Here is a 17,570-nt window from a genome sequence, read left to right as displayed (position 1 = left end):
GGGGCTTGGGTCCGTTGTTATAACTTGTGTTGGAGGGAATATGCTAGTTTCTATGAACAGATTTATTTCCGTCTTAAATAAATCAATTATTGTCCAATCTAAAGCCATTAAGGAACTGAACTTAGGTAATCACACTGTCAATAGCGCCTGAGATTAGTTTGTTCAGTTTCTTAGGGGAATTTCCCTACTTCTTAACTAGTATATTAATTCAATTTCAACTAAGATTTAGTGCATAGCAAAGTTATAATAAATAAATAAATAAATATATATATATATATATATATATATATATATATATATAGGCCTACACATATAATAATTACTGTCAAATATTTAACATACTGATCACAATTTGCTCTGTATTGATTATTTTATTTTCCCTATACACTTGTTTCCCTTTGTTTTTTTTTTATGAATTTCATACATACCATTTTATTTTATTTTTATCCTTTCTTCTACAATTATTATTTTCAAAAAGGAAGAAAACAAATAAACAAATTCTACTTTAGAAAAAAAAGGAGTTCTTAAAAGACTATACTCAACATCAGGAAGGCCTACGGACGATTTAAAACCAGACACATTTTGCTTAAAATCACACTTGAATGGGATTTAAAAAAGTGGTGTAGAAAGCCAAATTATTTCAGGTTCAAGTAGGGTGACTAAAAGCCACATTGATACCAATAATCACCTGTACCATACCATACCATGTAAAATATTATGGTGTATTTTCTTGCTTATAGAATGAAGACCCCCAAGCCTCTACATCAGGGGAAATGGTGCCACTTATGGAGAATCAACCTGCTTTACAATATTTGTTGATGGGGAAGAAGTTGGATCTTGCAGTCTGTTGATTTCGGATTTGTCTTCATACATTGCATCGTTTTACGTTTTCGACTTAGCTTACCCCACTGTTTGAAAGAAGACCATGGTATTCATTCAGAAAATCATCTTAATCATTAATGACAATTTTAAGTTAGACCTTTCCATTTTAAGTGTGTTGGAGAGGGTTAATCAAAACCTCTAGGTGTAAAAACAAGAATAGACCTCTGACCGTTGTCGTTTGTCTGTTGTTAAAACGAAATTATCATACTTTTTAACTAGTTGATACTTAAAATGTAATTCATAATAAGATTTAAATATTTAGCCCTCTACATCAAGGGAAATGGTCCCACTTATGCAGAATAAACCCACTTTACAATATTTGATGGGGAAGAAGTTGGCTCTAGCAGTTGGTTGATTTCAGCTCTGTCAGCATACATAGCATCATACTATGTTTTCAACTTGGCTTATCCCACTGTTTGTAAGAAGACCATGGTCTTCATCCAGAAAATCATCCAGTATTTTCTGGTCAACTTCACACTTGTTGTGTAGCAGCACATTTTAAAGCAAGGATTTGAGTCATGACATGACATGTTTTTAATAGAACTTTGACTTTTCAGTTCTTATTAAAATGTATTTGTCCATTATATATGAGTCGACATACTGCTGTATAATTTTTATATCAATATATTGTATTTTCAATCCTCTGACACAATTTGGTGATTGGGACAGCCATTTGGGACCAACTTGTTTATAATATTTGCATCCCTTGAAACAGTTATCTGAAAATATTGGCTTAATCTGACAAAGTTTTTTTTAATGATTGAACCACGGGAGAAATATCACCCCATTCTAGTTTGTAACACTCCTATTGAGGCTTTTCATGTATGCTTTTCAAGATATGTTATAGCAATAAATGAGTCTGGTAAAATAAATTCATGATTTCTGTATTTTTTATTCAAATTCAAACATACCTTTTCAACCTTGCAATAGGATTTTGTTCATTTACCCCACAAGATTGCCCAATTTGTTTTGTTTTTCTGGGAGGGGGGGAGGGGGTCGGATTGTATTAGCAACAGCCAGCAGGAACCCTGAGTGAAACTTACAGATTTTATGCACACGAAGATCTCCACACAAACTAGAGGCCCCGCTAGTTTGTGACCCTTAATTGAACTTTGTTAACCTTGGATAATATAACCATTATGTTTGGAAACTATCCCCTACCCCATTCACAATTACTCCCAAAATTCAAACTTGACCCTGTCAATGGGATTTATTGCTTTTTTTTTTAAAATGTGATTTTTGGCCTCTAACTGACCTTTGGTGACCTTCACAGGCACCAAAAACAATACGGCACACCTTCTCACTATGGCGGATCTATATATCTAGTCTGAGTTTAGTCCAACTTTTCTTTGTTGAGTTACAGTGTCCCCAAGCAAGTGTCACAGATGCACACACAGAGACTCACACACATACACACACAAACCCGATTTCCTTTTGCTAAGGCAAGGAACCAAAAAGGTGCTTTTACTTCACCTGATCTAATGGAACTTCAAAAAGATGATCACCTATGACATTGAAGTAATCCTTTGCTGTTGATGGTCTCTCCCCATGTTGGCGGTATGGTTACAGATTTTACTTCAGATTGTACAGTGATCTCAGAGGACATCGACCTCTCTCTTCCAATGGAACCCTCATTTCCTCTTTGGTAGTGATACAGTATTGGCAACCGTGAAGGCCTACAGTAATATTTATATATATATATATATATATATATATATATATATGTTAAAAGATAAGGATAATTGCCCAGTTATTTTAATGCCTTGATCAACAGAGAACACGCTGCCATTAGTTTGATGGTGAAGCATTTAATCCAGTATATTTGGGTTTCTGTAGATTAGCCATGAAGGGGGGTGGGGGGAGGGGGGTCAATGGGAACCCAGATACAATTCTGGCCCATTCAAAAATAAAAGGAAAGCCAATTGGAAAACTGTTGAACAAAGACCCTTCATAAATTTTACTCGCCACTAAGAGAAATAAAAAACAATTGCCGTCCCAGACCTTGACACATTTGGTCTGAAAACTAATAACCTACATAACTAATAATGAATTTACCACTGGCTCCTGTAATTCCATAAACAAGACGAAGATATCCATAATCACCAAACATGAAGATTTGTAGTATCTCCTCTCTGTTAATGTTAAGATATATCATGAAGCTATTAGCGCTTTGCCTATAGAGGCTTGTAAGATTGCCACTTTCAGTCAAAGTTTAGTACCTTTTCTTAATGACGAAATGTAAACTTACATTTGGTTAACTACTTACTTCCACTCTACTTTGGGTAACTCCATGAGTTGCTCAAAGTGTTGTTGTATCCCTTGAGGTTAGCTCTGAAGTCATCAGCTGGAAATATGGTGACCACAACAGCGTTGTGGTGAAATCAGCTATTTTGGAAAATCTGCCTAAAGTTTCCTCCATCCTTGCTTGTCACCTCCAACTTTAAACCAGATCTCATCGGCAGGAATTAAATATGTCCACTTGAAAAGCTTTTAGTCTATGCCAAAAGAAACATAAAAAGTACTTGCTATTGGTCAATTTCAATGAGCAGACATTTAATCACCAGCTGAATTCATAGCGCATGATATTTTTCAAAGTGTCATAACTTATTGCTTTTAATTGCATGTATAGTGAGTGGTATTCCAACAGTCAACAATTTAGTATGATTCTAGGATATGTTTATTTTTTTTATTTTTTATTGTTTATACTATTATATATAGTGGCATTTCTGCACACTAAAATTTTGTAAGAGTCTGTTAGGTTTCTTTTAAGTTTTGTTGTTTTAATGTTATGTATAGTGGTGTTCCTACAGCAGAAAATGGTAAGAATACCAACACTTAATGCCAATGCAAAACACTGTTAAAAATAATATACTAAAGGAAGTCAGTGCCGAGTATAAACAGTTCATCTTCTCTCATTGCAACAACAACAAAATTATTAAAGAAAACCTCATTGACTCCCTTATTAAGAATCTCCTCATTTAGTATCTAATTAATAAATCATATGCTCAGAATGATTTAACATTCTCCTTAGATAAGCTCAATTTTTTTTAAACCGGCAGGAGGTTTTGGCTATGGTAGAGGGGAGGGGGGGGGGGGTACAGTAGTTTAGGAACTTAATGGCTAGAGGTCTTGTGAGTAAAACTCCAGAAGTTTACTTTTGTGAAACAGTCCAGCTACCGGGAAGGGAATTTTTTTCTTGGCTAAGTTCTCCTCCTGGGAGAGTGGTATTGCCTGGCCTGCCTTGTTATCAAGATATTCTCACAGTAACTGTCTAGTCCATAAAGCTGTTGAACGATCTTTTCTTGCAAGAAATCTACACTAACCCATAGTGTCTTCTTGATGATTGTACCATCTTCCTCATCTTAGGCAGAAGAGCTACCCACTCTGCTCTGACAATGTTACTGACAATGTACTGCATTGACCCGATCACATACATACTGTTTCAGCCACCTGTAACAAAAACACAAGATCCATTAGTGTTTATTTTTAAAGGTAATTTACCGAGTTTTGCAATTGCTGTTGCAGTTATATATCCACTAGTGGGTATGAAGGCAGAAGGCATATTCATTGTTATTATATGCTCAAGTAGATTTGCAGGTTTATAGGCTTTAAGTTTTTGATGATCTTGTTTAGTGCCTTAAACATATGATTGAGGGTGTTTTGCAAGTATTTTCACTTATTTTTAAGGATGACTAATGGACACACATGCAAATACAGTCACTACAGGGGCACCTCTAGGCACTACTAATACCTGCCAGCTCTAATGAAAACACATGCAAATAGAGGCACTCCATGGGCACCTCTAGGCATTACTCGTACCTGTCAGTTCTAATGAACACACATGCAAATAGATGCACTCCATGGGCACCTCTAGGCATTACTCATACCTGTCAGCTCTAATGGACATACATGCAAATAGAGGCACTCCATGGGCACCTCTAGGCATTACTCATACCTGTCAGTTCTAATGAACAAACATGCAAATAGAGGCACTACAGGGGCACCTCTAGGCACTACTAATACCTGCCAGCTCTAATGAACACATATGCAAATAGAGGCACTACAGGGGCACCTCTAGGCGTTATTCATACCTGTCAGCTCTGATGGACACATCACCAAAAGCAATAATAGGCTCCTTAAATTTGATATGGTACATCAACAAACCAAATATGAGGTCTGCCCAAGCTTTCATTCTTGAAATATCATGTTTACAAGGTTTTCAAAATTTGACCCCCTGTGACCCCAAACGAACTTTGACCTCAATCAAAAACAAAAGGCTCCTGGTAGTCAAGGTGGTACTTCTACAGACTAAATATGAGGTTCGTCCATGATCCCCCTCTTGAGATACCATATTTACAAGGTTTTCAGAACTTGACCTCTGGTGACCCCAATTAAACTTTGACCTCCATTAAAACAATAGGCTTCTTGTTCTTAATGTGGTACATCTACAAACTAAATAGTAGGTCTGCTCAAGCTTTTCTTCTTGAGATATTGTATTTACAAAGTTTTCACAATTTGACCCCTGGTAACCCCAATTGACCCAAGTGACATCAAGTTCACTCCTGTGTATCAATGGTTCTGCACATTGAGTTCATAACAAACATCTACACTAGTGTTCTTTGTCTAATTACTTTGCTTTTACTCACTTAGACAAACATAGCTTACATATACACAAGTAACAAATGAATTCCAAAATAATATAATTATAAGCTAAGGTACCACTGCTATGAATTCACTAGGTACTGTGTTGTGATCACATGGATTTCCAATCTATTGGATTGCAGGTTCAGCTCCTGGTCAGATCATTATGCTGTGTCTTTTTGCAAGGCTCTTTATCACCACTGCTCTTTACCCAGGTGAACCAATTGGGACCTGAGAGGTATCTTGTACATATAGTTGCATGACCTGGTTTGTAGCTGCACCCTATGGGAAGTCCCCCGGGGGAACACATACATATGGCACACTGTAGAGCGACTGTTTGAATTGTGCAAACTTGGATGTGTGGATGTGACAACTTACCAATGACCAGAGGTTAACTGTTACAAAGTCATGTCAGAAGGTCTTGCCAAGACTGGGTCATTATGTTGTGTTCTTGGGCAAGGCACTTTATCTCCATTGATTGAGACTTTTACCTTTAACTTTTAATTCATATTGATTTTTAAATTTGATGGAGTTTCACCACCAATGCCAACATCACCGAGTGGAATCCTATAACTGGAAAACTTTAATACAGTTGCCATAGCAACAGAGAAACCTACCTGTCCACTTTGGAGACCTGCGTTGACATCTGTGGATCGTAAGACATCTTTAAATGCTGAGACTTCTCGTCGGAGGTTTTTGTCTAAAGTTGGAGAGTTGCATCTGACCTTTGAGGGGGAAATTTGAGGGATTTGTGAATTTTATGTAATATAAATAAATGTTATTTTGGTGGTTTTCAATCAGACTTGAGGTATGAGTACAAACAGAATCAATATGACTATGAGTACATACTTGACACTAGAGTTCCTAGATGTGACAAGTTAAAAAAAAAGGATCTTGTAAAAATTCATGTTGACGAGTATGTGTAAGGTAAATTTGCTAACATAACAATACCAGAATAGATCAACAACAAATCTGGTTTTAATTCTGCCATCTTGGATAACAGTTTACATTAATGCACTGATTGCATGTTTGGTTCATAATGTACTACTCTATAAGTCATAACACTACTGCATGCTGTTAAACTGTAGCCTGACTGTGGATCCAAGATTTAATTAAACAGGAGAATGTGCCTGTGGGAATTAGGGGCAGTGCAGTACTCAATGATATATTGTAGTGTTTACAGTTAAACAGTAAAATAATACCTCTGGGTGTGTAAGGGGCAGTCCAGTACTCAATGACTACTGCATTGTCTAGGGCATACAGTAAAGTAATACCTCTGGGTGTGTAAGGAGCAGTGCAGTACTTAATGACTACTGTAGTGTCTACAGTTATACAGTAAAGTAATACCTCTGGGTGTGTAGGAGAGCAGTGCAATACTCAATGACTACTGTATTGTCTACAGTTATACAGTACAGTAACACCTCTGGGTGTTTAAGGGGCAGTGCAGTACTCAATGACTACTGCATTGTCTAGGGCATACAGTGAAGTAATACATCTGGGTGTGTAAGGAGCAGTGCAGTACTTAATGACTATTGTAGTGTCTACAGTAAAGTATTACCTCTGGGTGTGTGAGGGGCAGTCCAGTACTCAATGACTACTGCATTGTCTAGGGCATACAGTAAAGTATTACATCTGGGTGTGTAAGGAGCAGTGCAGTACTTAATGACTATTGTAGTGTCTACAGTAAAGTATTACCTCTGGGTGTGTGAGGGGCAGTCCAGTACTCAATGACTACTGCATTGTCTAGGGCATACAGTAAAGTATTACATCTGGGTGTGTAGGGAGCAGTGCAGTACTCAATGACTACTGTAGTGTTTACAGTTAAACAGTAAAGTAATACAGGTCTCTGGGTGTGTAAAGGGGCAATGCAGTAAGCTACTGTAGTGTTTACAGTTAAACAGTAAAGTAATACCTCTGTGTGTAAGGGGCAGTGCAGTACTCAATGAATACTGGATTGTCTAGGGAATACAGTTATACAGTAAAGAAATACCTCTGGGTGTGTAAGGGAGCAGTGCAGTACTTAATGACTACTGTAGTGTCTACAGTTATACCGTACAGTAATACTTCTGGGTGTGTAAGGGGCAGTGCAGTACTCAATGACGACTAGGCTACTGAAGTAGCTACAGTAATACAGTAAAGTATTACCTCTGAGTGTGTAAGAGCAGTGCATACTCAATGACTACTGTATTGTCTACGGTTATACAGTAAAGTAATACCTCTGGGTGTGTAAGGGGCAGTCCAGTACTCAATGACTACTGTATTGTCTAGGGCATACAGTTAAACAGTAAAGTAATACAGGTCTATGGGTGTGTAAGGGGCAGTGCAGTACTCAATGACTACTGTAGTGTTTACAGTTAAACAGTTAAGTAATACCTCTGGGTGTGTAAGGGGCAGTGCAGTGTTCAATGACTACTATATTGTCTAGGGCATACAGTTAAACAGTAAAGTAATACAGGTCTATGGGTGTGTAAGGGGCAGTGCAGTACTCAATGACTACTGCATTGTCTAGGGCATACAGTAAAGAAATACCTTTGGGTGTGTAAGGGAGCAGTGCAGTACTCAATGACTACTGTATTTTCTAGGGCATACAGTTATACAGTAAAGTAATACCTCAATACAATAATACAATACAATACAATACCTCAATACAATACCTCAATACAATAAAGTACTCAATGACTGCTCAATGACTACTGTAGTGTTTACAGTTAAACAGTAAAGTAATACCTCTGGGTGTGTAAGGAGCAGTGCAGTACTTAATGACTACTGTAGTGTCTACAGTTATACAGTACAGTAATACTTCTGAGTGTGTAGGGGGCAGTGCAGTACTCAATGACTATTGTAGTGTTTACAGTTAAACAGTAAAGTAATACCTCTGGGTGTGTAAGGGGCAGTCCAGTACTCAGTGACTACTGCATTGTCTAGGGCATACAGTAAAGTAATACCTATGGGTGTGTAGGGAGCAGTGCAGTACTTAATGACTACTGTAGTGTCTACAGCTATACAGTACAGTAATACTTCTGAGTGTGTAAGGGGCAGTGCAGTACTCAATGACTATTGTAGTGTTTACAGTTAAACAGTAAAGTAATACCTCTGCGTGTGTAAGGGGCAGTGCAGTACTCAATGACTACTGTAGTGTCTATGTTATACAGTACAGTAATACCTCTGGGTGTGTAAGGGGCAGTCCAGTACTCAATGACTACTGTATTGTCTAGGGCATACAGTTAAACAGTAAAGTAATACAGGTCTATGGGTGTGTAAGGGGCAGTGCAGTACTCAATGACTACTGTAGTGTTTACAGTTAAACAGTTAAGTAATACCTCTGGGTGTGTAAGGGGCAGTGCAGTGTTCAATGACTACTATATTGTCTAGGGCATACAGTTAAACAGTAAAGTAATACAGGTCTATGGGTGTGTAAGGGGCAGTGCAGTACTCAATGACTACTGCATTGTCTAGGGCATACAGTAAAGAAATACCTTTGGGTGTGTAAGGGAGCAGTGCAGTACTCAATGACTACTGTATTTTCTAGGGCATACAGTTATACAGTAAAGTAATACCTCAATACAATAATACAATACAATACAATACCTCAATACAATACCTCAATACAATAAAGTACTCAATGACTGCTCAATGACTACTGTAGTGTTTACAGTTAAACAGTAAAGTAATACCTCTGGGTGTGTAAGGAGCAGTGCAGTACTTAATGACTACTGTAGTGTCTACAGTTATACAGTACAGTAATACTTCTGAGTGTGTAGGGGGCAGTGCAGTACTCAATGACTATTGTAGTGTTTACAGTTAAACAGTAAAGTAATACCTCTGGGTGTGTAAGGGGCAGTCCAGTACTCAGTGACTACTGCATTGTCTAGGGCATACAGTAAAGTAATACCTATGGGTGTGTAGGGAGCAGTGCAGTACTTAATGACTACTGTAGTGTCTACAGCTATACAGTACAGTAATACTTCTGAGTGTGTAAGGGGCAGTGCAGTACTCAATGACTATTGTAGTGTTTACAGTTAAACAGTAAAGTAATACCTCTGCGTGTGTAAGGGGCAGTGCAGTACTCAATGACTACTGTAGTGTCTATGTTATACAGTACAGTAATACCTCTGGGTGTGTAAGGGGCAGTCCAGTACTCAATGACTACTGTATTGTCTAGGGCATACAGTTATACAGTAAAGTAATACCTCTGGGTGTGTAGGGGAGCAGTGCGGTACTCAATGACTACTGTAGTGTTTAGAGTTATACAGTAAAGTAATACCTATGGGTGTGTAAGGGCAAGGGCGGCGGAAGCACTTTTAATCTGGGGGGGGGCACCAACATCAAAGGGCACTTTGCAGAAATTCGATTAGATGCAGCCTTATATTACCTTTATAACTCTTATTGTATTATCTTATTTGCGTATACACATCACTCCATCAACACCCCCCCCCCCCCCCTTCAAGGAAAATATGCATACTAGCACTGCAATATCCAATGTGCAAATTGGGAAACAAGGAACAAGTTTTCTTTTGAGACAAAATGAGGTGAAATCATGCTAGTTGCTTATGTAGGAATCTTCGAATTAGAGTTTATTTCTTGTTAATATCTTAACAATTTATTCCATTCGAAATAGCTTTGAGTTTGACCCACAGTAATTCATTAAAAGTGAGGGGCGTAGCCAGGATTTGCAAAGTTGTATGCACGACTATCTGAGCGGAGCGCCACCATCGGTTGGCGCGGAGCGAACAAGAAAATTTTTGGTTTTACAAACCCCTCAGATGGCCGGAAACGGCCCTCCCCAAGTGTTCATTCTGGTTCCCTGGCCTCTTGCTAACTTGAGACACCTCAATTTTTATGTAGAAAAAGGGCACATTTTTAACCTGAGGAAAAGTGGGGAGGGAGCACGTGACCCCTGTGCCCCCCCCCCCCCCCCGGTTCCGCCGCCCTTGTGTAAGGGGCAGTCCAGTAGTCAATGACTCCTGTATTGTCTAGGGCATACAGTAAAGTAATACCTCTGGGTGTGTAAGGAGCAGTGCAGTACTCAATGACTGTATACTGTACACAGTGTCTACATTTATACAGTACAGTAATACCTCTGGTTGTGTAAGGAGCAGTGCAGTAATGACTACTGTATCGTCTACAGTTATACAGTACAGTAATCTTTCTGGGTGCGGGTAGTTGAAGTGGACTATCGATATATATATGTAGGGGGATCTGGAAATCATCCGTCAAACAGAATTAAGTTTTTAGTTGTGCAATTGTGAATTATGAGGGATATAAAGGCTGTAAAATTAAGGTCTTAAGATCAGATATATACAAGGCTTGTGCCAATATCTACTTTGACTTAGTCTGTGGTGTTGATAAGTGAAGATGGAATACACCCTACTACCACCCCTGCCTCTGGATATATGGTGTACCCAATTATGTGGAGGTTGCAACATACATCTGAAGGATCAATTTGTGTTCAACTATATAGCGCTTTTACACACATGTATACCAAAGATAATGAAACATGTATGAAAGTTTTACTTACATATGTCAAATCAACAAAGTCACAATCAGTCTCCACCACACCGACAGTACCGATGAGGAAAGCACCTTCCTGTTTGTAGTGAAACTGCAAGAACAATTCAAAGGTTATTTACGGATGTATTATTTACAAAGTGTGTAACTCAGGACAGGAAACATTGCTGTAATATGAGTACATGTACAGACATCTCACTACATGACTACAGTACAGTAAAAACAAGTTTCACACAGAAATGGAAAATTAGAAGTGTTCCTGTACCTTTCCTGTGGTTCTGTGTTATTTACAAAGTGTGTAACTCAGTACAGGCAACATTGCTGTTATACGAGTACATGTACAGACATCTCACTACATGTCTACAGTACAGTAAAAACAAGTTTCACACAGAAATATCACAAATCAACCCTTGGTCCTTCTGAGAACCTGTTGAGGACCGGGTGTGTGATATGAGTAAGAGCTGGCTTTGTTTAAAGAACTCACAGAATCATCCTACCTGTACTTATTTAGAATTTTAGCAAAACCAAACAAAACCTTGATCTCTAATAACTTCACACACAAAGGTTGCAGAGGAGTTAACTTATGGACAATTTAGATCAAATATGGCCACGAAAATTCAATTAATCAACTTGAAAGAAACTAATACAGGTCACTGGAGGTCAATCTGAGGTCAAAGGTCACCCAAATGCAGGTCGCCTATTGCATAACAATAGCGTAACTCCCAACCTTGATCGACATTTGCCCTGAAATTGTTGTAAAAATACTAGTTTGTGACCCTTAATTGAACTTTGTTAATCTTGGATAATATAACCATTATGTTTGGAAACGATCCCTTACCCCATTCACAATTACTCCCAAAATTAAAACTTGACCCTTTCAATGGGATTTATTGCTTTTCTTTAATATTTGATTTTTGGCTTCTAACTGACCTAAGGCACCAGAAACAATACGGCACACCTTCTCACTATGGCGGATCTATATATCTAGTCTGAGTTTAGTCCAACTTTTCCTTGTTGAGTTACAGTGTCCCCAAGCAAGTGTCACAGATGCACACACAGAGACTCACACACATACACACACAAACCCGATTTCCTTTTGCTAAGGCAAGGAACCAAAAAGGTGCTTTTACTTCACCTGATCTAATGGAACTTCAAAAAGATGATCACCTATGACATTGAAGTAATCCTTTGCAGTTGATGGTCTCTCCCCATGTTGGCGGTATGGTTACACATTTTACTTCAGATTGTACAGTGATCTCAGAGGACATCGACCTCTCTCTTCCAATGGAACCCTCATTTCCTCTTTGGTAGTGATACAGTATTGGCAACCGTGAAGGCCTACAGTAATATATATATATATGTTAAAAGATAAGGATAATTGCCCAGTTATTTAAATGCCTTGAGCAACAGAGAGCAAACTGCCATTATTTTGATGGTGAAGCATCCAATCCAGTATATTTGGGTTTCTGTAGATTAGCCATGAAGGGGGGTGGGGGAAGGGGGGGTCAATGGGAACCCAGATAAAATTCTGGCCCATTCAAAAATAAAAGGAAAGCCAATTGGAAAACTGTTGAACAAAGACCCTTCATAAATTTTACTCGCCACTAAGAGAATTAAAAAACAATTGCCGTCCCAGACCTTGACACATTTGGTCTGAAAACTAATAACCTACATAACTAATAATCAATTTACCACTGGCTCCTGTAATTCCAAAAACAAGACGAAGATATCCGTAGACCCCAAACATGAAGATTTGTAGTATCTCCTCTCCGTAAATGTAAACATAGATAATGAAGCTATTAGTTCCTTGCCGATAGAGGCTTGTAAGATTGCCACTTTTTAGTCAAAGTTTAGTACCTTTTCTTAATGACGAAATGTAAACTTACATTTGGTTAACTACTTACTTCCACTCTACTTTGAGTAACTCCATGAGTTGCTCAAAGTGTTGTTGTATCCCTTGAGGTTAGCTCTGAAGTCATCAGCTGGAAATATGGTGACCACAACAGCATTGTGGTGAAATCAGCTATTTTGGAAAATCTGCCTAAAGTTTCCTCCATCCTTGCTTGTCACCTCCAACTTTAAACCAGATCTCATCGGCGGGAATTAAATATGTCCACTTGAAAAGCTTTTAGTCTATGCCAAAAGAAACATAAAAAGTACTTGTTATTGGTCAATTTCAATGAGCAGACATTTAATCACCAGCTGAATTCATAGCGCATGATATTTTTCAAAGTGTCATAACTTATTGCTTTTAATTGTATGTATAGTGAGTGGTATTCCAACAGTCAACAATTTAGTATGATTTTAGGATATGTTTTTTTTTTTATTGTTTATACTATTATATATAGTGGTATTTCTACACACTAAAATTTTGTAAGAGTCTGTTAGGTTTCTTTTAAGTTTTGTTGTTTTAATGTTATGTATAGTAGTACTCCTACAGCAGATAATGGTAAGAATACCAACACTTAATGTCAATGCAAAACACTGTTAAAAATAATGTACTAAGAGAAGTCAGTGCCGAGTATAAACATTTTATCTTCTCTCTTTGCAACAACAACACAATTATTATGGAAAACCTCACTGACTCCCTCATTTAGTATCTAATTAATAAATCATATGCTCAGAATGATTTAACATTCTCCTTAGATAAGCTCAATTTTGTTTAAACTGGCAGGAGGTTTTGCCTCTGGTAGAGGGGGGCGGGGGGGGGGTAGTTTAGGAACTTGGTGGCTAGAGGTCTTGTGAGTAAAACTCCAGAAGTTTACTTCTGTGAAACAGTCCAGCTACCGGGAAGGGAATTTTTTTTTCTTGGCTAAGTTCTCCTCCCGGGAGAGTGGTATTGCCTGGCCTGCCTTGTTATCAAGATATTCTCACAGTAACTTTCTAGTCCATAAAGCTGTTGAACGATCTTTTCTTTCAAGAAATCTACACTAACCCATTGTTTCTCTTGATGATTGTACCATCTTCCTCATCTTGGTGCAAACGAGGTACCCACTCTGCTGTGGCAATGTTACTGACAATGTCCTGCATTGACCCGATCGCATACATACTGTTTCAGCCACCTGTAACAAAAACACAAGATCCATTAGTGTTTATTTTTAAAGGTAATTTACCGAGTTTTGCAATTGCTGTTGCAGTTATATATCCACTAGTGGGTATGAAGGCAGAAGGCATATTAATTGTTATTGTATGCTCAAGTAGATTTGCCGGTTTATAGGCTTTAAGTTTTTGATGATCTTGTTTAGTGCCTTAAACATATGATTGAGGTTGTTTTGCAAGTATTTTCACTTATTTATAAGGATGTCTAGTGGACACACATGCAAATACAGTCACTACAGGCGCACCTCTAGGCATTACTCATACCTGTCAGTTCTAATGAACACACATGCAAATTGATGCACTCCATGGGCACCTCTTGGCATTACTCGTACCTGTCAGCTCTAGTGGACACACATGCAAATAGAGGCACTCCATGGGCACCTCTAGGCATTACTCATACATGTCAGCTCTAGTGGACACACATGCAAATAGAGGCACTCCATGGGCACCTCTAGGCATTACTCATACCTGTCAGTTCTAATGAACACACATGCAAATATATGCACTCCATGGGCACCTCTAGGCATTACTCATACCTACCAGCTCTAATGAACACACGTGCAAATATAGGCACTACAGGGGCACCTCTAGGCATTACTCATACCTGTCAGCTCTAATGAACACACGTGCAAATATAGGCACTACAGGCGCACCTCTAGGCATTACTCATACCTGTCAGCTCTAATGAACACACGTGCAAATATAGGCACTACAGGCGCACCTCTAGGCATTACTCATACCTCCCAGCTCTAATGAACACACGTGCAAATATAGGCACTACAGGCGCACCTCTAGGCATTACTCATACCTGTCAGCTCTAATGAACACACGTGCAACTATAGGCACTACAGGCGCACCTCTAGGCATTACTCATACCTGTCAGCTCTAATGAACACACGTGCAAATATAGGCACTACAGGCGCACCTCTAGGCATTACTCATACCTACCAGCTCTAATGAATACACGTGCAAATATAGGCACTACAGGCGCACCTCTAGGCATTACTCATACCTGTCAGCTCTAATGAACACACATGCAAATATAGGCACTACAGGCGCACCTCTAGGAATTACTCATACCTGTCAGCTCTAATGAACACACGTGCAAATATAGGCACTACAGGCGCACCTCTAGGCATTACTCATACCTACCAGCTCTAATGAACACACGTGCAAATATAGGCACTACAGGCGCACCTCTAGGCATTACTCATACCTGTCAGCTCTAATGAACACACGTGCAAATATAGGCACTACAGGCGCACCTCTAGGCATTACTCATACCTACCAGCTCTAATGAACACACGTGCAAATATAGGCACTACAGGGGCACCTCTAGGCATTACTCATACCTGTCAGCTCTAATGAACACACGTGCAAATATAGGCACTACAGGCGCACCTCTAGGCATTACTCATACCTGTCAGCTCTAATGAACACACGTGCAAATATAGGCACTACAGGCGCACCTCTAGGCATTACTCATACCTACCAGCTCTAATGAACACACGTGCAAATATAGGCACTACAGGCGCACCTCTAGGCATTACTCATACCTGTCAGCTCTAATAGACACACATGCAAATATAGGCACTACAGGGGCACCTCTAGGCATTACTCATACCTGTCAGCTCTATTATGGACATACATGCAAATAGAGGCACTCCATGGGCACCTACAGGAATTACTCATACCTGTCAGCTCTAATGGACATACATGCACATATAGGCACTACAGGGGCACCTCTAGGCATTACTCATACCTGTCAGCTCTAATGAACACACATGCAAATAGATGCACTCCATTGGCACCTCTAGGCATTACTCATACCTGTCAGCTCTAATGGACACACATGCAAATAGAGGCACTACAGGGGCACCTCTAGGCATTACTCATACCTGTCAGCTCTAATGGACATACATGCAAATAGAGGCACTCCATGGGCACCTACAGGCATTACTCATACCTGTCAGCTCTAATGGACATACATGCACATATAGGCACTACAGGGGCACCTCTAGGCATTACTCATACCTGTCAGTTCTAATGAACACACATGCAAATAGATGCACTCCATGGGCACCTCTAGGCATTACTCATACCTGTCAGCTCTAATGGACACACGTGCAAATAGAGGCACTCCATGGGCACCTACAGGCATTACTCATACCTGTCAGCTCTAATGGACACACATGCACATATAGGCACTACAGGCGCACCTCTAGGCATTACTCATACCTGTCAGCTCTAATGAACACACGTGCACATATAGGCACTACAGGCGCACCTCTAGGCATTACTCATACCTGTCAGCTCTAATGAACACACGTGCAAATATAGGCACTACAGGGGCACCTCTAGGCATTACTCATACCTGTCAGCTCTAATGGACAGACATGCAAATAGAGGCACTCCATGGGCACCTACAGGCATTACTCATACCTGTCAGCTCTAATGGACACACATGCACATACAGGCACTACAGGCGCACCTCTAGGCATTACTCATACCTGTCAGCTCTAATGAACACACGTGCAAATATAGGCACTACAGGCGCACCTCTAGGCAGTACTCATACCTGTCAGCTCTAATGAACACACACGCAAATATAGACACTACAGGGGCACCTCTAGGCATTACTCATACCTGTCAGCTCTAATGAACACACGTGCAAATATAGGCACAACAGGGGCACCTATAGGCATTACTCATACCTACCAGCTCTAATAGACACACATGCAAATATAGGCACTACAGGGGCACCTCTAGGCATTACTCATACCTGTCAGCTCTAATGGACACACATGCACATATAGGCACTACAGGGGCACCTCTAGGCATTACTCATACCTACCAGCTCTAATGAACACACGTGCAAATATAGGCACTACAGGCGCACCTCTCGGCATTACTCATACCTGTCAGCTCTAATAGACACACATGCAAATATCTACAAGGGCACCTCTAGGCATTACTCATACCTGTCAGCTCTAATGAACACACGTGCAAATATAGGCACTACTGGCACACCTCTAGGCATTACTCATACCTGTCAGCTCTAATGAACACACGTGCAAATATAGGCACTACAGGCGCACCTCTAGGCATTACTCATACCTGTCAGCTCTAATAGACACACATGCAAATATAGGCACTACAGGGGCACCTCTAGACAATACTCATACCTGTCAGCTCTAATGAACACACGTGCAAATATAGGCACTACAGGCGCACCTCTAGGCATTACTCATACCTACCAGCTCTAATGAACACACGTGCAAATATAGGCACTACAGGCGCACCTCTAGGCATTACTCATACCTGTCAGCTCTAATGGACGCACATGCAAATATAGGCACTACAGGGGCACCTCTAGACAATACTCATACCTGTCAGCTCTAATGAACACACGTGCAAATATAGGCACTACAGGCTCACCT

The 17,570-nt window shown here is 39.7% G+C and overlaps 1 protein-coding gene across 3 annotated transcripts in view; it reads right to left on the bottom strand.

Annotated features, from left to right (window-relative positions):
- LOC139982273 (autophagy-related protein 101-like) overlaps positions 1–17,570 on the bottom strand; it is a 68,276-nt gene that overhangs the window by 40,497 nt on the left and 10,209 nt on the right. Inside the window, exons 4-8 of one of the 3 annotated variants that reach the window (XR_011798087.1) lie at positions 11,042–11,125; positions 6,141–6,248; positions 4,206–4,332; positions 3,149–3,377; positions 2,356–2,558 (exon numbers count right to left, since the gene is read on the bottom strand). Coding sequence is in view for 1 of the 3 variants with exons in the window: in XM_071994960.1 (XP_071851061.1) it covers positions 6,141–6,248; positions 11,042–11,125 (192 nt within the window). In the remaining 2 variants the exon portion in view is untranslated. The remainder of the gene's footprint in view (positions 1–2,355; positions 2,559–3,148; positions 3,378–4,205; positions 4,333–6,140; positions 6,249–11,041; positions 11,126–17,570) is intronic. The other 2 variants (XR_011798088.1, XM_071994960.1) reach the window with 2 other exon arrangements.

The sequence above is a fragment of the Apostichopus japonicus genome, chromosome 16 (genome assembly GCF_037975245.1).
Source record: "Apostichopus japonicus isolate 1M-3 chromosome 16, ASM3797524v1, whole genome shotgun sequence".
NCBI classification, from domain to species: Eukaryota; Metazoa; Echinodermata; class Holothuroidea; order Aspidochirotida; family Stichopodidae; genus Apostichopus; species Apostichopus japonicus.
This window is presented reverse-complemented; position numbering and strand designations above follow the sequence as displayed.